This window comes from Procambarus clarkii, chromosome 54, assembly GCF_040958095.1.
Source record: "Procambarus clarkii isolate CNS0578487 chromosome 54, FALCON_Pclarkii_2.0, whole genome shotgun sequence".
Taxonomy (NCBI): Eukaryota; Metazoa; Arthropoda; class Malacostraca; order Decapoda; family Cambaridae; genus Procambarus; species Procambarus clarkii.
In genome coordinates, this window is record NC_091203.1 from 4,237,224 (window position 1) to 4,263,890 (window position 26,667).

Here is a 26,667-nt window from a genome sequence, read left to right on the forward strand (position 1 = left end):
TTCCGACATAATTCCCCAGGGGGCTGCTCACGGGTCGAAGTCCTCTTTAGAACAGACGAACACCGATACTCCTCCTTCGAATTATTAGATTAATTTGATGTTAGTAGTTAGTAATCACACATTTGTGCGTCTGTTCGTACAGGACGGATGTCCCGTACTAGAGTTGCAGGGGTTAGAAGTCTAATGCGATTTCATTTCCCTGTTAACTCTTGAAAGGCTAAAATTCAAGCCTAATTACATATTATTTAACCCAGAAGACTGAATGTGATCAAGTACTACAGTCAAGTATGATTCAGGGACTGCAGTGAGATCAGTGACATTAGATATAACTTGAAGTTTGTTCAGGTAACTGGTCACTGATATATAAACACTGAGGCCCATGGAATACATCTTGATTAAATAATAAATGTATCAAATCAGTCATCAGATTTATTGGGGTTTAATTTAGTTAATTGATTCAGAAGATTGAATAGCTCATCATTAAAGTAAAGTATGGTTCTGAGACTGCAGTGGGTTCAGTGACATTGGTCGCAGTGACTTGTAGCTAGTTAGGCTACTGTTCACTGATTTGCCACTGAGGCCTCATGAACTCATCTTCAGCTTTAAATGATGATACTAACATCAACCTCTGTTGGTATAGTCAGCTGTAATCTCCTTAGTATAATGCTACTGGAGAAATATAATCAGCTGACAAATTTAGATTTCTACTAGTATTGTTTATCTGCAGTCATAGGTCTCCCCAGGCTTGATACTGGGCCTGAGAGTAATTTACCTCCTGCAGATTTTAACATGGTTATGCCCTGATATTTAGTAGGGCTACCGATGAATCGATGGCAATAGTCTGTCCCAACAAGGAGACCGAAGTCGGTGAGGTGATCAGACTTAATATTATCTACCAATTTTATTCCTCTATTTCTCAGGAATTTGGCTGTTGCACTCAGACCTTGAACTTGTAGGTCTACTGGTATTTTGTCCACCACAATGGCTTGTACTCGACAGACGTACCTGCCTAAACGTACTGATGGTTGTACCACCTGGTAGACTTGAGGTCCTGTATCTGTTACAAAACCTGAGATATTGAATGACATCTGGGCTACAGGCCTTAATTGTAGTTCATCTGCCAGATTTTTAGTGATATATGTTCTCTGGGACCCTTGGTCAAACAACCCACGGGTATGGACCTTGGCCCTCTTATTCAGGATGGTAATTTGGGCAGTAGGCAAAGTCGTATTACCTTTAGACTTTGCCGATTGGACACTCTTTGTTTATTGCACCTTGCAGTACTGTACTGTGGTGGGAATGCTATCTTCCACCTTGGGGTTTGGAGACGTTGTTTTGGTGTCTCTGCACAATGCTGCATGGTGCTGACCTTTGTTACACCTATTACAGGTGTGTAATTGGGTCTCACAGTCCTTGATGTTATGTTTCCTGAGGCACCTCGTGCAATGTTGCAAATCTTTGAGTCGCTCAACACGGGCGTCACTATCAGGAAAATTAGAGCAGTGGTACATTGAATGTTTCTCATTGCAGAACAAACATGTTCCATAGCTTCCAGTACCCTTTGGTGTTACATTCTTGGGTGACACAGTAACTATAGGCTTGGAGGGTCCCACTGCATATACGCCCACACTGCTACTGTTCCACTTTGGTGTTGAATTATATTGTCTAGATTGATTTGGAGTACCTTTGGTACTCTGTGGTTTACTATTATTGGTTTCTGAGGGTTTACTTGGTGGTTTTAATTTGTCATGTGTTCGTAATTGATGAACTACTGACTTTAAACCTTCAGATATTTCATTCATGGATAAGGTGCTTTTATTGTAATGAGCACTCATTTGTCTCAATATGTCCCTAGGTATTTTCTCCTGGACAATTATTTTCAAGACCCACTCAGCCCCGTTTGTATCTGCTGTCAGGCTGAGGGCATTGATCAATGATTCTACCTCCAGCTTGAAGACTTGGAGTGAATCAGCTGAAGCCTCCGGTGGGGGTAAATGCAACAGCTCATGAACTAAATGTGATGTTCTTACTTCTGGATCAGCATAATTATCCTTGAGGAGTTTTACTGCCAGATCATAGCCGTCATTAGTTAATCTCAGATGGGATACTACTGTTTTAGCCTCACCTGATAATTGGCTTTGCAAATAAGAGAATTTACTACTCTTTGGTAAAGATTGTTTTGAGTCTACAAGGTCAACGAATTTGTTCCAAAATTCGTCCCAATCTTCCTCATCTTTTCCTGAGAAAGTGGGTAAATTAATTGGAGGGAGTCGAGCTTCTGCTTGATTCGTATTAGATGCAACTGTTGTTGTTGTTGCTGTTGCCTTGTTCTGGGCAATTAATTTGACATAAGGCTGTAACGTGGCCTGAGTGTGATCTTCATAATTCGCAAGATCAACCATAATGTCGTCTATTTCTGTTTCTGATAAATTGGTGTTGGCAAGTTCAGCCACATATGTTGCTATTTGGCATTTGATTTGCTCAAATTTACCTGCAGCTGCTTGATAATAGCTTTCCAGGTCAGCATAATCAACTTGAGATTGTTGTGACAAATCTTCACATTTCTTGATCTGTCTTGTTAAGTGGCCTTTAAGACCTGCAAGGGTTCTTTTCATTCTCCATGCATTATCCATACTGGCTAGTTGATGAAGCCTTGTGGGGCTTGTACTTGGGCTGCTCATAATGCTGAACAAGCTCTAATGGTAGCCTAGATATAATTCTGCACTCACTAGGCGATAATCCTACCTCTACTAGAGGTTAGCACTTAAAATTAATACACATTATATATATGCAATCATACACACTAATGATTTGAGTGATAAACTAGTGTCATGGAAGTACATTTAGGTTAGCTCTTCTATATCACCCTAAGATGGTATAGACACTAATTAATCACTCAAAGGTGTAATGATCATAAGTAATTTATTATATATACAACTCAACTCGAGTTGATAAAAATTACACCCAAAAAAGGGTCTGGACCATTCATTAATGGTGCTAGGTTGTTCAACATAGTACAACTGACTATGGTAATAATGGGACTAGGATGAACAATAAATAGTTCAACTAGTCAATGGTAATATCCTACCCTGTTGTGGGTTGGCAATTAGTAAATATTATATTGAGAACACTAGTGCAATTTATATTAAATAATTCTCTATTTTGGAGAAATAATATACACAATTATTGATAATAGCCTCTTAATTAGCCTCTATAAAACTTCTAATATTATCAAGAAGTATTAAATATTATTAGTGACCTCGCGAAATAAAGTCCACAAAATTCGTAGATAATCTCTCGCGAAATTTAACACCACGAAATCCGTGAACAATTTCGCGAAACCACAGCCACTACTTTGGCTGGCTTCAATATTAGCGCTGTCATTTCACAGAATAACACGCCACCAAATCTGTGGGTGTGCATGAAACTGCTGACGAGGCTGATCTGAACTGAGCGGGCTCGTGAACTCGCTTGAGGCAACGCCGCCATCTTTGACTGCTGGCCTTTGTTTAAATCACACTGCACTAGTATATTTAATGAATCCACTGGTTAACTGGTTCATCCGGTACTAAGATGACCAAATATGGGTTCAAAGGACCAAATATTCCGGTTCTGAAGGTCCAAATATTGGGGGAACCGACCTGTGAGATTTATATTTATTTAATTTATATGAATTTATATTTACGTTAATTTGTATACTTCGATAGCAATTGTATGATGATAAGTGGACTGTATTTCTGCAATAATCTCATAATCTCACAAATCGATCCTCTACACATTAGGGGGGTTTATATTAAATTTATATATATGCAGCCAATCAAACTACAGTATTAGACTACATATTATACATTGAGAAGGTTCCTTATCTTATTGTACAGCAGGCCTTAGTCCACCAGGTATAACCAGGATGTAGACACCAAATTATCCTATTTTCAGGCAGTTTCCAACATCCAGTAACTGATGCACAAAGTCTTGCTTCCTCGTCTTGACCTGTCAAAATGGCGCTAGCTGTAAAGCCAGAATCCTAATATATGACAGCTATATCAGAGAAAACACTGTACAAGGAACCATAAAGACCTGGGCTTAATTACCTTTAGTATGAGGCGATCTCGTGCTCTAACCGGCATACACCCTATACCTACTGACATTAATGGCCATAAATGAAAGATAAACAGGTTTCGGAAAGACACTTCCCTTGAAATTGATGACAGCGTGTTGATGATGGCAGATCACTACTCTGATCTTCCATAACACTTCGTCCAAGAGAATTAACAGGAGCCGAATTGCTCCCGTGAGCCTCTGGTCTCAGTACAATAACAATGGCTGACCACCCCTCCTCACTGACTCTACTGGCCTACATTGTCCAGATGACAGTAAGTGATAGAAGGGTCACATATACTCTATTTTAATTCTGATAATTAAGTTAATTTATATGAGATGTTTTTATGATGGTAAAGTCCAAAGACTAATGTATTTAAGAATAATTCCCTCCATAATAGGTGGTGAATTTATAATAGTATGTGGTAATGATATCCCATTTTCTATAGACGGAAATTCCACTACAAATTACATTTTCTATGGGTAACTTGTTTATACAATACAGCAGCAATATTATGTCTGTATGATATTATTAAATGGTGTCGGATTTTCCGACAGACCAAAACTGTTACGTGTAATGCCAAGATACACTCCTCTCCCGCTTATACAGAGTCTTAGCAAGTCGTAGACCCTGTAAATAGTTCAGAATTCCCAAAGTTTTATTTATTTACATTTACGGACAGGAATGAACCCAGAATATTTTTGGTTACAAGTTGTGTGAAGGCGGGTAAGAAGCCCAACCTTTGAGGAAAGATGGTTGAAACACCCAGGGAGGAGGAAGCGGTTCCCGCCTAGTGCTAAACCGGAACAGAGACACTGGGTTCTCAGGAAGGTTAGAACTGTGATTGGCTCTCCGCCGATTGATTGATTGATGATTGACTAAGATTAAGCCAATCAGGAGGTGGCACGGGCACGAATAGCCCGTAAGTGGAGGATTTTATTTTATATTTTTAATGAATGTATCCTGTGTGCTGTGGTCGCATTTATATCGTCAGGCTGCTATCGCGGGGGAGGATACTGCTTGACAGTGTTTATGAGGGTGTCCAGCTTCTGGACACCTTTTTTGACCAGAAGAGTGTTGATGACTTCTGGGTGGTTACTGCAAGATTCAGTGACTCTTAAAGCTTTTCTAAGGTCGTTGGTTGCTTCACATTCCAGGAATAGTGTAGTAGTGACTTTTCTGTGACTGTTTGGCAGAAGATGCATTCACTCTGTCAGGGTTCACCAATCTCTCAGTTGCATCGACTGTAACCTAGACGTAGTTTATATAACCAAACTGCTATTTCCCTGTCGATTCCTTTTGGGATGTTTAACCTGTCTAACTTGGTGGCCTGAAGATACCATATTGCAGATGGGGAACCTTCTACTACTCTCTGGTGTAGATATGCTTTGTTGAGGTGTGAGAGGTTGTGGTGATGGTGTTTTTTATGTACACTAGACTGGGTTGGATTGTTTTATGTATCTCTGGATGACGAGTTGCCAATTTAGCAATTTCATTGGCTTTCTCATTTAATGGGATTCCAACATGGGATGGGATCCAGTTCAGAGTTATGTTGAGTATTTTGCCTTTAGCTACTGCTCCAAGATACAAAATGGTGGTAATTATTCCCACATTGTCTTTCCAGTTCTTTTGTCCTAATATGTGAAGGCAGCTCTTGAGACTGTGTATGATTGCATTTTGAGTGTTTTGTGCAATCACATATGCAATAGCCTGTTGTATGGTAAACAGCTCAGTTTGGGTTGATGATACTGGTCCTCCCAATCTCCAAAATGCCTGTTCGCTGTCAGGGCAAAGAGCAGCGCCAGCACTCTCATATTCTGTGTCCACCGATCCGTCTGTGAAGATGTGGGTGGCTCCTGCTGCTGCAATGCTGCTCATTTGCTTTTCTATTGTAGCGAGTAGATTATCCAATAATATACTCGCTCCAAATGCATTGTTAATATTCCTGTCAACCTTTGGAGATGAATGAGGTGAGGCGTTGCCCAGGCAATACGGTGAGGAGTTGCCCGGGCATATAAGCAGCAGGATAGCAAACATTAACCAGAGTCTACTTTCAAGTGTGGTCTAGAGCAGACACTTGCGAGATAGAACCGTTACATTGGTGACCCCAGAGAGTTTCGACGATACCCAGCCACGATGGACTACAACATGGACTCTCACTGGACCTCCACTGCTGCTGCTTGCTGTGGACCGCAGCCACCTGTCGTGGAACGTTGCCAACACCCTTGCCACAGCTATGATTTTCATCGTGATCATCTCTGCATTTTCATCTACTACGGCTTGCTGCTCCACGATCACTACTCACTCATCTGGCAGCTTCATCAGTAACTACATAATGTGGGATCTACAGCCTGTCCTGCCGACTCTCCGTCGCTGCCAGGGCACTGCTTGTTCTACAGGGGCGCCCACGAAAGCTGCTCTTTCGTCAGATTCATCTACACGTTCACTGCATTCTGATACTCTGCCGACTCAAGCACTTTGCGCAGTACAGGACTTACAGCTTGCGTTTCCGACTCTTCGTCGCCTCCAGGACAATTCAGCTCTAGCAGTGATTACCTCGTTGTCCTAACTACGTGCCTACATTACCTCCTAATGTCCTGGTGCCCGAGCCCATCCGCCCCGGATCTAAATGCTCCACCAGCGACCCAAGGACGCAACAATTATGCACATTCTTCTCTCCTGCTACACCGAGCTTGTCCACACACTGCCTACATTTTTTGGTACCAGACTACAATTTCCACAGTCAACAATGTAGTACTCGGCGTGTACAGTCCTAATCAACCCAAGACGCTACAGCTTCGACACAGAGCAGACAGCAGACTACGACCGCATCGAGCCGCCACGCTCTCGCTCCCCGAGTTTAGACACTCACAAATCTCAATCGAGCCGCCACGCTCTCCCACATAGAGCTCCACGACTCCGGCCTCACTCAGCTCTCTGCTCTGCTCCAGGCTTCGTCTCAACGTCTGCGACACTGCTAAATCCAGAGACACATCCGCCGACTACGCAGTTCACTTTTCGACCCCAATTACCAGCCGCACCACAACCTGATCCTACGACGACGGACGATCCTGTGCGACCTCCCACCCTACGACCCCAGTTAGATGACATCAGCGAAGAGGAGGAAGTTAACTTTGATGGTTATGTAACGCAAGCAGGGCGTACAATTCACTGACCAGCTAAGTTTCTTGATCAAGTATTTTTCCTTTCATCCCCTGGGAGGGGGAGTTCTGTAGCGAGTAGATTATCCAATAATATACTCGCTCCAAATGCATTGTTAATATTCCTGTCAACCTTTGGAGATGAATGAGGTGAGGCGTTGCCCGGGCAATACGGTGAGGAGTTGCCCGGGCATATAAGCAGCAGGATAGCAAACATTAACCAGAGTCTACTTTCAAGTGTGGTCTAGAGCAGACACTTGCGAGATACTGTACCGACGCTCAGTGCGCTCAACTCACACCAAAGTATCACCTGTGTACTTCTGTATATTCGACCAAATATATATATAGTATCTTAGTGTCTGTGTTTATTTGTCACCATACTTTACGTAACAATAGAACCGTTACACTATGATGTGCCTTAGGATTGTTTTTATCATAGGCAGCCTTTTTCATTGGAAGACCTTCTATTGCTATTTGAAGGTAGGCTCCTCCCACGGTGGAGAACATGTGTAGTTTGGGTGTGGTTGATCACCTCTATCAAGGATCATGCTTTTTAATTGTTGTTTGTTGAGAACTTTTCCCGTTCTGGCAGCCCAAGAGTTTCCGTTGTGTTGGCCAAGTCCAACCACCAAGGCTTGTCATACCAGGACTGAATCAGGGGAAACAATTATCTTACTGATAATTATAGTTGTTCTTTGCGAAATTCTTTCTTGTAGGGAGGGCAAACCGGTTTCCATTCTTAGAGTTTCAAACCTGGTCCTAATAGGAGCTCCCAGGGCAGGTCTCATAGCATTGTTTTGGGCAACTTTAAGCTTTTTCCACTGTTGCTGTAATAGGCTTGTGAGTGCAGATGCGGCATAGTCGACCACTGATCTGACTGCCTGTACATAGTATGTGCGAAGAACTTGCAGATTAGCTCCTCCAGAGAGGGAGGTTAGCGACCTGAGGATTGCCGTCCGGGGGCCGCAGTTCTCTCTCTTAAGTAAGTGACCTCAGCATTGAAAATTATGTGTGTCCAGGATTATCCCTAGCTTCTGATATGTGTCTACCCATTCAATTGGTTGACCCTATACTGTGAGTTGGATGTTGTGCTTCACTATTTTTATGGGAATGGCTTTTGTCTTTGTGGGGTTGAGTTTGATACCAATCTGCTTTGCCTCGTCACTTATGCAGTCTAAGCATTTGGGTGCAAGGCACGCTGCATCCCTTTCTTTTATGATGATGACAAAGTCGTCCGCGTAGTTCAACAGCCTGCAGTGTTGTAGCAGTTTCAGCCTCAGTATTCTTTCTATCAAACAGTTGAATAAAAGGGGGCTGAGAATGCCTCCTTGCGGTGTACCATTTTTGTCTTTTGTATTCAGAGACTGTGCCATGAAATTTTACTATTGCTTCTCTGTTTATGAGACAGTTTTTGGTCCAGGACAGCAGGTTACCTTTGACCACTTTGTCGATAAGGCAGCAGAGAATCGCTGGAGCGCTAGCCAGTTCAAAGGCTTTCTCGAGGCCCAGGAATATCAGCATTCCTGGTCTGTCATTCAAGTGGGCTAACAGTGTTGTAATACATTTCACTGTGCCAACCCCTCTTCTATAGGCATACATATCATGGTGCAGTTCAGGCGTTTTTCACTCTAGCCTATTGAGTGCCATTCTGTCAGCCGTCTTGCCTTCACAGCTTTGAAGAGAGATCGGCTTTGAATTAGCGGGATCTTTGGGTTTTAGGATCGGCACTATGTCTGCCCTATTCCAAGCTGTAGGTCTAGTTTTAGAAGTCCAGGCTAAATTAATCAACCTTAGGTATTCAGCGTCTCCCTCTGGGCCGAGGTTTCTAATCATTTATAGGTTATTTTGTCGTCTCCAGGGGATGTATCTTTGGAGTTTTTCTTAGTCCAATTGAGCTCATCCAGTGTGAAAGGGGTATTAGTGTCAGAAACTTCTGCACATGTAGTAAGGATTCTGTGCCACCTTTCTTCCTCTAATCCTGCCTGCACTGCTAATACATCTGGTGGAAGCTGATTACTGGCTGCTCTTTCTGCAGACTTGGTTGCCAGTACCTCGGCTTCCTAATGCAGGCTGGCTGCAGGGAACGCAACCAATTATAATGTGCCGTCGCGTGACGTGACATGACGTCAGTGCCCTCGTCATGGGCGGGAGTCACAGGCGGTGCGACTACAATCTCAGCAACTGCAGTGACCGGACGCAATATTTGTCTCCCCAGCAAGAAGCAGTCTAGCATGTGGACGTGGGGACCAGCTTGTCGGAATCGTCGAAGACATTGGAGATCTCGAGCAACTGCCCAAGAAGCCTTTAAAAACCGCGAGAAGAGAGACCAAGATGCGTGACTCTACCTGTTGACCAGGAGTGCAGGCTGGGAAGGCAATTGGGTGACCTGAGAGTCGCTCCTGGGATTTGTGACGACCTGATACAAACAAGCAGTCCTGTTCGACGATCTGCCGGTTGAGAGGTAACATGATTGAATGGACTCCGGGAACTTCACCAGACAACACGGGAGCCGTCGCTAAACCACTAAATAAGTGAACTGGAAACGAGGAGAGTTTGGGACATTTCCGTCAGCCATACCATTGTGATTCAACGAGGACGATAGATTACCAACCTGGATCAAGAGGATGAGGACCTCCCAAAATCTCTTATGCTTGGCTACTGATTATCCGTGAGGGAGTATACTCACATATATATACTCGCAGGTATACTCAAGTGTTTATACTGTCACTATAGTTAGTTTGATACACAAGGTCATTATTATCATTATAGAAAGCATTGTTGGATGGAAAGAAGAATTTTAATGTGCAGTGGGCAGTGTTGCTGGTTATTGTTTTACATTTTTGAGGAGTGTTGCCAAAACGTATGAGTGATCTGATGATAAGAGTGTTGCAATATCATCAGAATTTTGTGGGTTTGTAAATAATTGTTTTAGTAAATGTGGACAATTTTACTGCTGTGTTTGGTATATAGTTTGCCATTGTTGCACCCTTGAACTGTTTACCTGAGGGTTGAAGCTGAAAAGAAGATTCCTCCTTCTGAGCTTCTACAAGTACCACCACGAAGGAATCTCCCTGGCAGCGGCTGAGTGAGCTAGCAAGGATGGCGGCCTTAGGAGAGAGTTGTTGGTGTCTTTGTAGAGGCTACACCGGAGGATATTGTGCCCTGGACATTGCCGGTCGTTTAAAGACTGAGGGACAGAAGAATCCATGGTCGTATTCAACTCCACACGGCGCACGGCCACGGGTGTGACTGGAATACCCCCTCGCTCCGTATTGGCGCCGACAAGAGGAAAGAAAGCCTCGCCAATACCATGCAGTATGCGGCATTGTGCCCCCATACCTGTCCTATTAGTGGTGGTGGAGGACCCCATACCCGTCCTGTGTGTGGTAGTGGAACCTCATTCCCGTCCTGTGGGTGGTGATGGACCCAATACCCATCCTGTGAGTGGTGGTGGACCCCATACCTGTCTTGTGAGTGATGGTGGATCCCATACCCGTCCTGAGGATGATGGTGGACTCCATACCCGTCCTGTAAGTGCTGGTAGACCCCATACCCGTCGTGTGGATAATGGTGGACCCCATACCCATCATGTGGGTGAGAGTCGACGCCATACCCATCCTGTTGGGGGTAGTGGACCCCATACCCATCCTGTGGGGGGTTGTGAACTCCATACCCATCCTATGGGCGGCGGCATTGGACCTCATACCCATCCTGTGGGTCAAAATGAACCCCATACCCATACTGTGTGCAGTAATAAACCCCATAACCATCATGTGCATGGTAATAAACCCCATAACCATCATGTGCATGGTAATAAACCCCAGATCCATCCTGTAGGTGGTAGTGGACCTCATGTCTTTGTTCATCTCTCTGTCTATGTCTCTGTCCTTATCTTAGTGTTTCTATTTCTGTCTCTGTCTCTCTCCTCTCTCTGTCTCTGTCTCTCTCTCCTGTCTGTCTCTCTCTCTCTCCTCTATGTCTCTGTATTTCCTGCTCTCACCTCTCTCTCTGTTCCTCCTTCTCTCTCCTCTCTCTGTCTCTGTCTCTCTCTCCTGTCTGTCTCTGTCTCTCTCCTCTATGTCTCTGTCTTTCCTGCTCTCTCCTCTCTCTCTCTGTTCCTCCTGCTCTCTCCTCTCTCTCTCTGTTCCTCCTGCTCTCACCTCTCTCTCTGTTCCTCCTGCTCTCTCCTCTCTCTGTCTCTGTCTCTCTCTCCCTGCTTCGATCTCCTTCTCTCTATATGTATCTCCTTTTCTCTGCACGTGTCCTCTCTGCCTTCCTCCTCTCTCTCTGTCTCTCTCTTTCTCTCTCCTCCTGTCTCTCTCTTTCTTTCTCCTTCTGTCTCTCTCTGCAACTATCTTCTCTCTGCCTTCATTCTCATTCTCATTCTCATTCTCATTCTCATTCTCTCTCTCTCTCTGTCTCTCTGTCTCTCTCTCTCTCTCTCATTCTCATTCTCTCTCTCTCTCTCTCTCTCTCTCTGTCTCTCTCTCTCTCTCTCTCATTCTCATTCTCTCTCTCTCTCTCTCTCTCTCTCTCTCTCTCTCTCTCTCTCTCTCTCTCTCTCTCTCTCTCTCTCTCTCTCTCTCTCTCTCTCTCTCTCTCTCTCTCTCTCTCTCTCATTCTCACTCTCTCTCTCTCTCTCTCTCTCTCTCTCTCTCTCTCTCTCTCTCTCTCTCTCTCTCTCTCTCTCTCTCTCTCTCTCTCTCTCTCTCTCTCTCTCTCTCTCTCTCTCTCTCTCTCTTTCTTTCTCTCTCTCTCTCTCTCTCTCTCTCTCTCTCTCTCTCTCTCTCTCTCTCTCTCTCTCTCTCTCTCTCTCTCTCTCTCTCTCTCTCTCTCTCTCTCTCTCTCTCTCTCTCTCTCTCTCTCTCTCTCTCTCAAACTAAGACTAGGGTTCATAAGTGCTGTCAAATGACGTACTTAGTGAAACTGCAAGTAAGACCTGTTATCCTACCTTTGCTCGGCTGAAGCCTGCTCCAAGAAACTCATATATTTCATGAAAATGTACTTTGAAACTATCACAGAGAACTATCATAAAGGATGTATCACGTAAGGAACCTGGTAAAACTGCAAGCAAGAGCTGTAGTCATACCTCAGCTCAGTTAAAACCTACGCCTAGAGGCTCAATTATTACACGAGCCTGTTATATGCATCAGTTGATATAGCCTTTATTCATTAACAATATTGGGTAACAATCATATAAGGAAGAGGATGAGCCTGTAGCAAACTGTTTGCCAGTGCCTTCATGTGATCAGTTGACCTGATCTCCCGTGGATGAACCTGTTGAGCGAACAAGTTCCAGATGCGAGTCAGCCTAGGAATGAATGATCGCTCATGGAATGATGTTCTTGAGAAAGGCAGTTCCAGCATGTGACTATTGAAGGTTAAGAGCCTAAGTACTATGGGTGGCAACTACTAATAGTCCACGGAGTTGGGCCAGGGGCGGAATTTTGAGTATGTTGTATATAACAGTAAGACCAAGAACGTCACGACGGTGTTGCAGGCTCTGATGTTCAGACTGTTCCCACCAGACTTGACTAAGATTAGAGATGAGCCTTCTTGCCCATCTCTTCACTTTGTCCAACACGCTGATAAATGCCGGTGGGCAGGCGATCTAGGAAAGGGGTGCATACTCTAGATGAGAGAGAACTTGTGCTTCATATACGGCTTTGTAACCCCTTGCAGCTCTCTTAATTTTGCCTCGCTCTCTTTCTCTCCCTCTCTGTCATCACAATTTAATAGTGATTATAATACTGTATCTAATAATGACAACAATTAAATAATTAGCAATAATTAAATAATTAAAACAATATTTTGTTTTAAATTGTTATAAAATATTATATCATAACATTAAAAAAAACGTTTTATGTAAACATCATGGCCTCAGGTTTATACTCGTCTTTACAATCTTTCCAAAAGCGTCTGGAAAACGTAATTTTAAATGTGATCAAAGAAGGAAAATGTTTATAAAACTGTTTGAAAACAAAAAAATGTTTGCTGGGTCTACTGTTTCCAGTGACCTGTTATCTAGGCGGTGGTGGACCCTATTCCCAGCCCATAGGTGGTAGTGGATCCCATACTAATCCCATAGGCAGTGGTGGACTCCTTACCCATCCTATAGGCAGTGGTAGACCCCATACCCATCACATAGAGGGTGGTGGGTCCCATTCCCTTCCCATAGGTGGTAGTGGATCCCATCCCATAGGCGGTGGTGGACCCCCATAGCCATCCCATGAGTAGTAGTGGACCCCATACCCATCCCATAGGCGGTGGTGAATTCCATACCCATCCTATGGGCGGTGGTTATCTTGAGGTTATCTTGAGATGTTTTCGGGGCTTTTTAGTGTCCCCGCGGCCCGGTCCGCAACCAGGCCTTCACCCCCAGGAAGCAGTCCGTGACAGCTGACTAACACCCAGGTACCTATTATACTGTTAGGTAACAGGGGCATAGGGTGAAAGAAACTCTGCCCATTGTTTCTCACCGGCGCCCGGGATCGAACCCGGGACCACAGGATCACAAGTCCAGCGTCCTGTCCGCTCGGCCGACCGGCTCCCTATGGGTATGGGGTGGTGGACCCCATTCCTATCCCATAGACGGTGGTGGACCCCATACCTATCCCATAGGCAGTGGTGGACCCCATACTCATCCCATAAGTGGTAGTGGACTCCATACCTATCCCATAGGCGGTGGTGGACCCCATACCCATCCTATGGGCGGTGGTGTACCCCATATCCATCCCATAGTCGGTACTGGACCCCCATATCCATCCCATAGTCGGTAGTGGACCCCATACCCATTCTATGGGGGGTTGGGGACCCCATACCCATCCAGTAGGTGGTAGTGGACCCTATAATCATCCCAGAAGTGGTGGTAGACCCCATACCTATCCTCTGGGTGTTAGTAGACCACATACCCATCTCACTGACGGAAGTAGACCCCATACCCATCCTGTGGGCAGAAGTGGTCTCTATACCCTTTCTGAGGGCTATTACTCAGTAATTAGTCAGAGATTCTGCCCTTGAAAAGGAAGTTGACTATAATCTTGAACTGCCTACATAAGTATCCTTAGTACAAAAATTTGTCTCACCAAGGACGTCAAGAAAGCCTTGTAGACCTGAGATAAACTGAAATCTACACTAAAAATTCAATTTTTCCTCATATTATCATGCAAGAAGATTCACATAACTATGAATCGTTCAACAGAATTAGCTGACTAAATCTTACTATTGCTCTACTTAGACTCAAAATTTGCTTTTGTTGTTGATGTAGATCAAATGTAATCAAATCTTTACCTGATCAAATGTAAATGTGTCAGCAAAATTATTCGCACACTCTGTCACTGTGTATTCACCTAGTTGTATTCACCTATTTGTGCTTGCAGGGGGGTATAGCTTTGCTCTTTCGGCCCGTCTCTCAATTGTCAATCAATCAACTGTTACTAACTACTAATTTTTATTTATTTATTTTTCACACACACACAAGGAACCAGCCTGTAACAGCTGTGTAACTCCCAGGTACCTATTTACTGCTAGGTAACAAAAGCATCAGGATGAAAGAAACTCTGCCCATTTTTTTTCTCGCTGGCGCCAGGAATCGAACCCGGGCCACAGGATTACGTGTACAGCGTCCTATCCACACAGCCACCGGCGCCCCTGTGTGATTGAGTACGAAAAGATACATGAATTTGGAGACAACTCTATAATAAATGTTCAAGATATGTGTAAATATTTACTTCAAAATGAACTTCTACAAGACATAGTAGCCAAACATTATTTTTGGTACCATACTACCACAGTATGCAAACTGTAGATAATAAATACAGGTGATTATAATCTTTCCACTGCCGCCTACTGAATTAAGGGGTGGTTACATGGTAAACCTGAATTATTGTGTATATTTTAAAATCCTGACTGCTTCCACAGCTACACGATACTGGTTACCGGGGCGTGTCCTCTGTAGAGTCCGGCGCTCTGGGCGGTGCTGCGCACTTGATCAACTTTAAGGTCAGTAGCGCATAGCTTCTCACCATACTAGTTATTATACAGGACCGTATTTCATGTATTGTAGCTACCTAACGTTTCTGCTTTTTGAGAGAGAGAGAGAGAGAGAGAGAGAGAGAGAGAGAGAGAGAGAGAGAGAGAGAGAGAGAGAGAGAGAGAGAGAGAGAGAGAGAGAGAGAGAGAGAGAGAGAGAGAGAGAGAGAGAGAGAGAGAGAGAGAGAGAGAGAGAGAGAGAGAGAGAGAGAGAGAGAGAGAGAGAGAGAGAGAGAGAGAGAGAGAGAAATAACAGAAATAGTCATATCGAGATATTAGGCATTAGAATGAGATAGATAAAGACAAAAGAGAGAGAGAGAGAGAGAGAAATAACAGAAATAGTCATATCGAGATATTAGGCATTAGAATCAGATAGATAAAGACAAAAGAGAGAGAGAGAGAGAGAGAGAGAGAGAGAGAGAGAGAGAGAGAGAGAGAGAGAGAGAGAGAGAGAGAGAGAGAGAGAGAGAGAGAGAGAGAGAGAGAGAGAGAGAGAGACAGAGAGAGAGAGAGAGAGAGAGAGAGAGAGAAATAACAGAAATAGTCATATCGAGATATTAGGCATTAGAATGAGATAGATAAAGACAAAAGAGAGAGAGAGAGAGAGAGAGAGAAATAACAGAAATAGTCATATCGAGATATTAGGCATTAGAATCAGATAGATAAAGACAAAAGAGAGAGAGAGAGAGAGAGAGAGAGAGAGAGAGAGAGAGAGAGAGAGAGAGAGAGAGAGAGAAAGTTTACCCATCGGAGAAGGTCATGCCTTCTTGATAGCAGGAGTTATAAAAGCTTCTATGAAACACAAGTTCGCTTCTATTTGCGTACACACTCCTGCACTGCTTGGCCTCTCATCTTTCATCCGAATTTTGGACAAGATGGAGAACCGTGATAGGGGACTCATCAGTAGTATAAAATACGCCAAGTAGTGGCCGTTTTGCTTTTTTCGACGGCCCCAACTTGGCGTACCCGTTTTTAGTTACCCCAGTGAGATTTGACGGCCCCAACTTGGCGTACCCGTTTTTAGTTACCCCAGTGAGATTTGACGGCCCCAACTTGGCGTACCCGTTTTTCGTTACTCCAGTGAGATTTGACGGCCCCAACTTGGCGTACCCGTTTTTAGTTACCCCAGTGAGATTTGACGGCCCCAACTTGGCGTACCCGTTTTTCGTTACTCCAGTGAGATTTGACGGCCCCAACTTGGCGTACCCGTTTTTCGTTACCACAGTGAGATTTGACGGCCCCAACTTCGCGTACCCGTTTTTCGTTACTCCAGTGAGATTTGACGGCCCCAACTTGGCGTACCCGTTTTTAGTTACCCCAGTGACCCTTGCACAGACATCGCTAATGGTCAATGACGTCACCAGGTAGCCGCTCAGTGTCCTTGCACAGGTACAATCTAGGGGATTAAAAGGTCCTGACTTGGCGTACCCGTTTTTAGTTACCTCTGCTAGTGATAGCCTTATAGTTCATGAATCCATTCAGTCGCACCTCCATCATGTTACCCCTATTTCTTCTTCACCTTTCTAGAGATTGTAAATTAAGCTTTGTCAATCTTTCTTCGGAGATTGCTTTTTGAGCATATATCATCTTCGTTCTTTGAACATATAAAATTTTCGTTGACGGGGATTAAAATGCTGGCTTCTAGCATACCCAAATTTCGTTACCCCATTGACCCATGCACAGGCGTCGCTAATGGACAAATGACGTCATCAGCTGGCCAGTCTTCATCTTCCCTGAATAAGTCAGTTTACTGAAATAGCATGTCCACTCAAGGATCGTGTATTGAGCATAGGAATGAAATCCATTCATATGAAACAAAAGGGGAGCAGCACTGCAAGAAGTTATGTGTATTTTCGAGTTCGTCCCCTGTTACCTGTATTTACCCAGGTCTTTTCCTAAATCTAAAAAAACAATCCAATTCATTTCTGCTCTGTTTCATGTTGATACGTTACATAGGTTATTAATATCACCCCTTTACTATAACCATTCAGTCACACCTCTATCATGTCACCCCTATTTCTTGTTCTTCGTCTTTCTAGAGAATGTAATTTGACCTTTGACAATCTTCCTTAAAGGATCGTTTATTTCTCATAGGGCAAAATAAAAATGAAAACTGCTATCAGTCATATATATGAAGAAACAGAGCCCTGGGCATTGGCAATTTCAATGCAAGTTCAGTAGTAATCCAATATTATCCCTAACCATATACAGATCTCACATTCGCTCAAAACACACCTCGCACACCTTACTGTAGCATATAACAAATCAAAAATGCTCATTCAGTAAAAGCAAGCCTCTCATGTTTTGAAATAAGGCCTTCTGCAGTTACCTTCTTTTCTGACGTCATCATCCCTAATGCGGCGCGAGGCGCCAGCGCGCTAAATGTGGATCCCAGGAGGTTCACATATAAGTGTGAACTCTTAATCAGGCTTAATACCTCAACTGTACTCTGTGCTTCATCAGAGTTGATATTCAGCTACATTGGCTTGTATTTTCGCTCATTGCTCCTATTTTCTGATATTCATAAACCCGATCAAACCATTTTAACCTAACTTATTATATATAACAAACAAATACATTCTACAGATCAGTTGTTGTTGTTTAGCGAAGTCGCAAAAAGCGACCTCAAGTATAGGGATAAGGTATTGTTGGCCATTAGCATATAAGTGTCAAGGTATCACAGCACCTGACTGGTCAACTATGTGTGTGACATCACCAGATAACCAATGCAACCTTTAGCGTCCTACCTGTATATGTACTGTATTTGATGTTATTATTATTCAAAAATGACTAGACTAACCATCCCCACCTAACTTATTCAGAGGTTTATGAATATACATTTTTAGTCATTCACAACTGTAACCATTATTCAGTGATAAGTTCAAAAGTATAACAGCAGCCCAAATGTCGTACCGCAATTTTTTTTTGGCAGAATCATACATCTGGCAGCATTGTAGGTGAGCTGGACATAAGAATAGAGGTAAGTGCAGAAGTCCTATTGGCCCATACGAGGCAGCTCCTATATATCTCCAGCCAATCTCATTCATATTCATGTCCACCCTATGCTTAAAACAACCAAGGGATCCCACTTAAAGTATTAGTTTACAATTATAGTTTTAATAAATAGCTCTCATCTAGTTTTATACACAACAGCAATTATGAAACCCTATAGCTAGATATCGTACTATAATCCACAAGTAGTTACCACACATCTGGCAGCACAAAGGATTAGTAGCTGTGTTCATTGGGTAGTCAACTGTCCATACATCCATCAAATAGCTATCCAAATGTCGCACCTCAATTCATCCATCTAGCAACTCAGCTGGATGCTAGCTACTATATTCATAGGCTAATCATTTCTACACCTCAAAAAAATCCTAGTCTTGCTACACAAATCAGCTAACTTGCTTCTAAACCAACACTCGCAAATACATGCATACATACTTACCTACACATACTCCACAACCTATACATTCATAGAGAATAGCCTAGTTTTTTGCCACCATTTCCCCCATTAATCAGATGTAATTTATGCCATACACAAAAAATACAGCATTTACACGCCAAATATGCCATTTATGCACAACATATATTATTTACACTCAAAATATACCATCACACAAATATATGTCATTTATAGACAAAAATGTAACATTTACATGCAAAAATATGTCAGTTGGACACGAAAATATACCATTTACACAATATTGCAGGGACACTCACAGTATGACATTTACACAAAGTACGGTATTTTGCACAAATATATCAAAATTCTTATGCATTTAGACAATCAAAAATGCGCTTTCACTAAAATTCCACATACATAATTTCCACAAAATACCCATACATTTTCTCATAAACCAAAATACACTTACACCATTAAGGTCTATTTTTTCAGATTACAGAGCTTACACAAAATACACAATAGGCACACAAAAATACAGTTGCACCAGTTCCACGTCAACAAATTAAAAACACAACTGGCATAAATGCGCTATTAACGCAAAAATTATTATAAAACATAGACAATTATTACACAATTTGTGTAATTATTATACATCTTTGCACAATTAATACTGTAATATTAATACACAATTAATACTAATAATATTGTAGCTATATTGTTGGGTAGGTGTTTTGTTTTTACACATCAACCCAACTGCCCTGGACCTAACCTCCCTTTATCTAACTTCAAATTTATTGTATTTATGGGAGAAAAGTGTTGTTTGTGCATCAACCCAACCACCCTGGACCTAACCTCTGATACACGGATCTTAGTTCAATATTGCAACATATTCTTAACATTTTTTTCACATCAATATAACAATCATTAACCTAACCTCTATTACCTGAGGGGTTAATGGGAAATATGATAATAATGGGAATTTTCTCTACATCAGTTCAACTTAACCATCCTTAACCTAACCTTAGTTAGAAAGGGATATAGCTCACCAAAACTATTTAATTACCAATTACCCAATTTTCCTTATCCTAACCCATAACCAGGGGGTTTAGACCCCCCTTACCTCGAAATTATAGTATAGGGGAAATTAAAAATTATAGGGGTGAATTAGGGAATGTTAGGTTTATATGTGAAAATATATTCCCACCATAAATATATAGTATAATTTCGAGGTAAGGGGGGTCTAAACCCCCTGGTTATGGGTTAGGATAAGGAAAATTGGGTAAATGGTAATTAAATAGTTTTGGTGAGCTATATCCCTTTCTAACTAAGGTTAGGTTAAGGATGGTTAAGTTGAACTGATGTAGAGAAAATTCCCATTATTATCATATTTCCCATTAACCCCTCAGGTAATAGAGGTTAGGTTAATGATTGTTATATTGATGTGAAAAAAATGTTAAGAATATGTTGCAATATTGAACTAAGATCCGTGTATCAGAGGTTAGGTCCAGGGTGGTTGGGTTGATGCACAAACAACACTTTTCTCCCATAAATACAATAAATTTGAAGTTAGATAAAGGGAGGTTAGGTCCAGGGCAGTTGGGTTGATGTGTAAAAACAAAACACCTACCCAACAATATAGCTACAATATTGAACACAATTTCAAGTTTTAAAGGAGAGGGGCTGTTAGGTCCATATCCAAAACATCACTTTTCTATGAATATGGTTACAATATTCAACAAAGAACCTAGTAGGTTAGGCACAGTGCGGATAGGTTCATATCCAAAACTTCAGTTTTCGAAGAAAGTAGATAAAATATTCAACAAAACTCCAAGACTCTTGCAGGTTAGGCACAGGCATTTAGGTTCATATTCAAAAAACATCACTTCTCTGAGTATATGTCGTATCAGAGGCTAGGTTTAGATGGAATGGGTGAAAATGTGGGTAAAATGGGTTTTGGCTGTGCTATGATACACAACATTTAGGCATATTTGGTGGAAATTGTCTCCAGTTTGGTGGCGATAGCATAAATTTCCCCCCAACTTTAATCAAATCTGCTAGGTCAGGGTTAGGTAAGGTTATGTAGGGTAGGTTGGTATATGTGAAAACTTGGCTAAAATGGTCTTTGGCTGAGCTATGTAACAAAACATTTTGGGTATATTGGGTAGAAATTAGGTTGAATTTAGGTGAGTAAGCATAAATTTCACGAACTTTAATTAAATCTAGCTTGGGATATGCTGGGTCAGGTTAGGTAAGGCTGTGTAAGGTAAGATAGAATAGGTGAAAACTTGGGTGAAATGAACTTTGGCTGTGCTAAGATACAAAACATTTGGGTATATGCAGTGGAAATTGGCTTAAATTAGGTTAAATTTAGGTGGGAAAGGCATAAATTTTGCCAACTATAAGCAAATCTGACTTTGGATATGCCAGGAGAGGCTGGGTAGGGTTGTCTAGGGCAGGTTGGAATAGGTAAAAACTCAGCTAAAATGAGCTTTGGCTGTGCTATGTTCCAAAACATTTTTGGGTATATTTGGTGGAAATTGTCTTAAATTAGGTCAAAATTATATGGGATAACTTAAATTTCGCCAACTTTAACCAAATCTAGGTTTGGATATGGTAGGATAGGTTAGTTAAGGTTGCGTAGGGTAGGATGGAATAGGAGAAAATGTAGGTAAAAATGGGCTTTGGCAGTGATGTGATACACAACATTTGGGGATATTTGGTGGGAATTGTACCAAATCTAGGTTCGGATATGCTAGGTTAGGTTAGGTAAGGTTGGGTAGGGTAGGATGGAATAGGAGAAAATGTAGGTAAAAATGGGCTTTGGCATTGCTGTGATACGCAACATTTGGGGATATTTGGTGGGAATTGCCTTAAATTAGGTCGAATTTATGTGGGATAGCTTAAATTTTGCAGACTTTAACCAAATCCAGGTTTGGATATGCTAGGATAGGTTAGGTGAGGTTGTGTAGGGTAGGATGGAATAGGAGAAAATGTAGGTAAAAATGGGCTTTGGTGATGCTATGATTCACAACATTTGGGTATATTTGGTGGAAATTGCCTTAAATTAGGTCATATTTAGGTGGCATAGCATAAATTTTGCCAACTTTAACCAAATCCAGGTTTGGGTATGCTAGGTCAGGTTAGGTGAGGTTGTGTAGGGTAGTATGGAATAGGAGAAAATGGGCTTTGGCAGTGCTATGCTACGCAACATTTGGGTATATTTGGTGGAAATTGCCATAAATTATGTTGAATTAAAGTGGCATAGCTTAAATTTCACCAACTTGAACTAAATCTAGGTTTGATTTTGCCAGGTCAGGTTAGGTGAGGTCGTGTAAGGAAGGACATATATAATATCTTAGGGTAATGAACTAGCATGTTTATGAAATAGTGTAAATTTTCCTATTTGGGGTTCGAGCTATATGACTAACTCATGTAATGTTTGGACAGAGGAGACATAGGCTTGTATGTGAGGATATGGCATGCTCCTATTTTAGTTTGTTTAGCTTTGGCTAGGTTGAATTTAGTCAAATTTGTGTAGTATAAGTATATTTTTTGATAGATTTCGATGAATTTAGGTGTTAATAGGATGCATTTTTGATAAGATATAGCAAATTTGCTTAAAATTATCATACAAAATACTGCCTTCACCTAACCCCACCTGCCCTAACATAACTAAGGCTAGAACAAATAAGTCTGTTAGATGGTTTGCATAAATAAATGTGGGTGACCTGATTGGAGAGGATGTAACAAGGAAGGTATTAATAAAACATTAAAAACAATGGACATATGTTAGATGAATAGTTTAGCACTAATAATGTTGAAATATTAATGAAAAATGAATGTGTTTTATATTGAGCTCATCGGAAGTCATATGTACCTTTTTTATATGTGAAATTCTGACTTTTGGGGAGTTGGTTAAACTCAGCATATTATAATTAATGTCCTAAATATACCTAGAAAAATATCATGCAAATTGTGTATTGTTTGACCCAGTTGGTTCTGTTTGTATTTGTACATATATTGTACAATTAATATACTTGTGTATTAATTGTGCAGATTATGTATTTTGCATAAGTTGTATGATTATTGCAATTATGTATTGATTATATGTCTATAAATTGTGTATTGTTTTGTGCAAGTCGTATGTATTAATTTTATATGTTTTTGTATGTGTATTTGTGGAAATTGTGTAGTTGAGTATTTCATGAATATGTGCTAGTTATGTATTGTTCAGTTGTGTATTGATTATATTTTTGAGCAAGTTGTGTAAATGTCGCAATTGTATTTGTGTAAATCGTGTATTTATGCTAGTTGTGTATTTTCATATTTGGGGTAGTTATGTATTGTATGTACTTGTGCTAGATATGTACTTGTGCAAGTTGTGTAATAATTATGAAAGATGTGTAATATATGTGAAAGTTGTGTATTAATAGCGCATGTCGTGTAATTGCATATGGACGAATTGTTTATTTATACCTTTGTGTATTGATTGTCATTGTGTAAGTTGAGTAATTATATAGCAAGTTTTCTTGTATTAATTGTGCAAAGATGTATAATAATTACACAAATTGTGTAATAATTGTCCATGTTTTATAATAATTTTTGCGCTAATAGCGCATTTATGCCAGTTGTGTTTTTAATTTGTTGATGTGGAACTGGTGCAACTGTATTTTTGTGTGCCTATTGTGTATTTTGTGTAAGCTCTGTAATCTGAAAAAATAGACCTTAATGGTGTAAGTGTATTTTGGTTTATGAGAAAATGTATGGGTATTTTGTGGAAATTATGTATGTGGAATTTTAGTGAAAGCGCATTTTTGATTGCCTAAATGCATAAGAATTTTGATATATTTGTGCAAAATACCGTACTTTGTGTAAATGTCATACTGTGAGTGTCCATGCAATATTGTGTAAATGGTACATTTTCGTGTCCAACTGACATATTTTTGCATGTAAATGTTATATTTTTGTCTATAAATGACATATTTTTGTGTGATGGTATATTTTGAGTGTAAATAATATATGTTGTGCATAAATGGCATATTTGGCGTGTAAATGCTGTATTTTTTGTGTATGGCATAAATTACATCTGATTAATGGGGGAAATGGTGGCAAAAAACTAGGCTATTCTCTATGAATGTATAGGTTGTGGAGTATGTGTAGGTAAGTATGTATGCATGTATTTGCGAGTGTTGGTTTAGAAACAAGTTAGCTGATTTGTGTAGCAAGACTAGGATTTTTTTGAGGTGTAGAAATGATTAGTGTTACGAACCCGGATCCAGCGTCCGAGCACGGAGCAGTGACGACCGCGCCATCTGTGGGTCAGCTCCCGAAACCCCCTCCAAACGGACGATGACACCTGGTGAGGACGAAGTGTACCAGCCACAAGGGCCAGTTTCCAGTCCTGTTAAGCTCACAACACAGCCGCTGCTGACCTCTGGTGAGGTGGTGCTCAGACTACAACGCCATCTATGAAGTGGATATGTCGGGCGTTTGTGTCTGAGCCTGTAAGTGAGGTGTTTTAGTGTCCCTGTTATTGATGACGTGTCTGCTTACAGAGTCGACCTGGGACTGCTGTGATGGAAGTTGAGTCAGTCTACCCAAGGCAGCCGTCTCCATACCTTGTGCTTTGCTGCAGCAGCTGTGAAGTCGTCCCCCGGAAGAACACTGTGGTGTTACCCTGCCAGTGGAGTGGCAGTAGAAGGATTACCCGGGACCGACTGCTGGAGACGATTATCCACTGGGGTATTTTGGACAGGAGAGTGATTTGTGGTATCACACGAGGCTCCTGTCTAGGGCGTTACCCTTATATCGCCCGTGGAGTGGCCTGACCAGCGTTGCTGATCCGGAACCTGCCAGCAGACCTGCTGGACGTGTGGTTGATGGCCTCCACGGCGGTGCCCCCAGTGGACCTGTGTTTTGGCTGACCTGTGGCCAGGGTAGGCTCAGCTTCTCAGAGGATTCGTTGTGAGGCCACGAAAGCACCGAAGACTTAGCACCGAGAGCTTGATTCCAGCGTCTTCAGGAGAAGACGTTTGTGTACAGTGTTAATACCCCTCCCCCGTGTAATCTTTTTATATATTATTTATTGGTGGTGGTCAATATATTATATTAAGTTTTTGCCTTTATTTCCCTTCCCCTTTAAGTTACTTGCATCACGGATCACATCCCTTGAAAGCCACTACTGGCTTGGGGTCGGATACAACTTCCTCTAACAACATCAGAGTAAGAACCCCGTTGCGTCCCGAGAGGGCCGTAACAATTAGCCTATGAATATAGTAGCTAGCATCCAGCTGAGTTGCTAGATGGATGAATTGAGGTGCGACATTTGGATAGCTATTTGATGGATGTGTGGACAGTTGACTACCCAATGAACACAGCTACTAATCCTTTGTGCTGCCAGATGTGTGGTAACTACTTGTGGATTATAGTACGATATCTAGCTATAGGGTTTCATAATTGCTGTTGTGTATAAAACTAGAATGAGAGCTATTTATTAAAACTATTATTGTAAACTAATACTTTAAGTGGGATCCCTTGGTTGTTTTAAGCATAGGGTGGACATGAATATGAATGAGATTGGCTGAAGATATATAGGAGCTGCCTTGTATGGGCCAATAGGACTTCTGCAGTTACCTCTATTCTTATGTTCAGCTCACCTACAATGCTGCCAGATGTATGATTCTGCCAAAAAAAAATTGCGGTACGACATTTGGGCTGCTGTTATACTTTTGAACTTATCACTGAATAATGGTTACAGTTGTGAATGACAAAAAATGTATATTCTTAAACCTCTGATTAAGTTAGGTGGGGATGGTTAGTCTAGTCATTTTTGAATAATAATAACATCAAATACAGTACATATACAGGTAGGACGCTAAAGGTCGCATTGGTTATCTGGTGACGACACACACATAGTTGACCAGTCAGGTGCTGTGATACCTTGACACTTATATGCTAATGGCCAACAATACCTTATCCCTATACCTGAGGTCGCTTTTCGCGACGTCGCTAAACAACAACAACAACTGATCTGTAGAATGTATTTGTTTGTTATTTATAATAAGTTAGGTTAGGATGGTTTGATCGGGTTTATGAATATCAGAAAATAGGAGCAATGAGCGAAAATACAAGCCAATGTAGCTGAATATCAACTCTGATGAAGCACAGAGTACAGTTGAGGTATTAAGCCTGATTAAGAGTTCACACTTATGTGTGAACCTCCTGGGATCCGCATTTAATGCGCTGGTGCCTCGCGCCGCATTAGGGATGATGACGTCAGAAAAGAAGGTAACTGCAGAAGGCCATATTTCAAAAAACATGAGAGGCTTGCTTTTACTGAATGAGTATTTTTGATTTGTTATATGCTACAGTAAGGTGTGCGAGGTGTGTTTTGAGCGAATGTGAGATCTGTATACGGTTAGGGATAATATTGGATTACTACTGAACTTGCATTGAAATTGCCAATGCCCAGGGCTCTGTTTCTTCATATATATGACTGATAGCGGTTTTCATTTTTATTTTGCCCTATGAGAAATAAACGATCCTTCAAGAAAGATTGTCAAAGCTCAAATTACATTCTCTAGAAAGACGAAGAACAAGAAATAGGGGTGACTAAATGGTTATAGTAAAGGGGTGATATTAATAACCTATTAAACGTATAAACATGAAACAGAACAGGAATGAATTGGATTGTTTTTTTAGATTTAGGAAAAGACCTGGGTAAATACAGGTAACAGGGGTCGAACTCGAAAATACACACATAACTTCTTGCAGTGCTGCTCCCCTTTTGTTTCATATGAATGGATTTCATTCCTATGCTAAATAAACGATCCTTGGGTGGACAAGCTATTTCAGTAAACTGACTTATTCAGGGAAGATGAAGACTGGCCAGCTGATGACGGCATTTGTCCATTAGCGACGCCTGTGCATGAGTCAATGGGGTAACGAAATTTGGGTATGCCAGAAGCCAG

The 26,667-nt window shown here is 41.6% G+C and overlaps 1 protein-coding gene across 1 annotated transcript in view; it reads left to right on the forward strand.

Annotated features, from left to right (window-relative positions):
- LOC138352597 (nicotinamide phosphoribosyltransferase-like) overlaps positions 1–26,667 on the forward strand; it is a 174,184-nt gene that overhangs the window by 107,082 nt on the left and 40,435 nt on the right. The window contains exon 7 of the mRNA XM_069305087.1: positions 15,181–15,261. Coding sequence (XP_069161188.1) covers positions 15,181–15,261 — 81 coding nt within the window. The remainder of the gene's footprint in view (positions 1–15,180; positions 15,262–26,667) is intronic.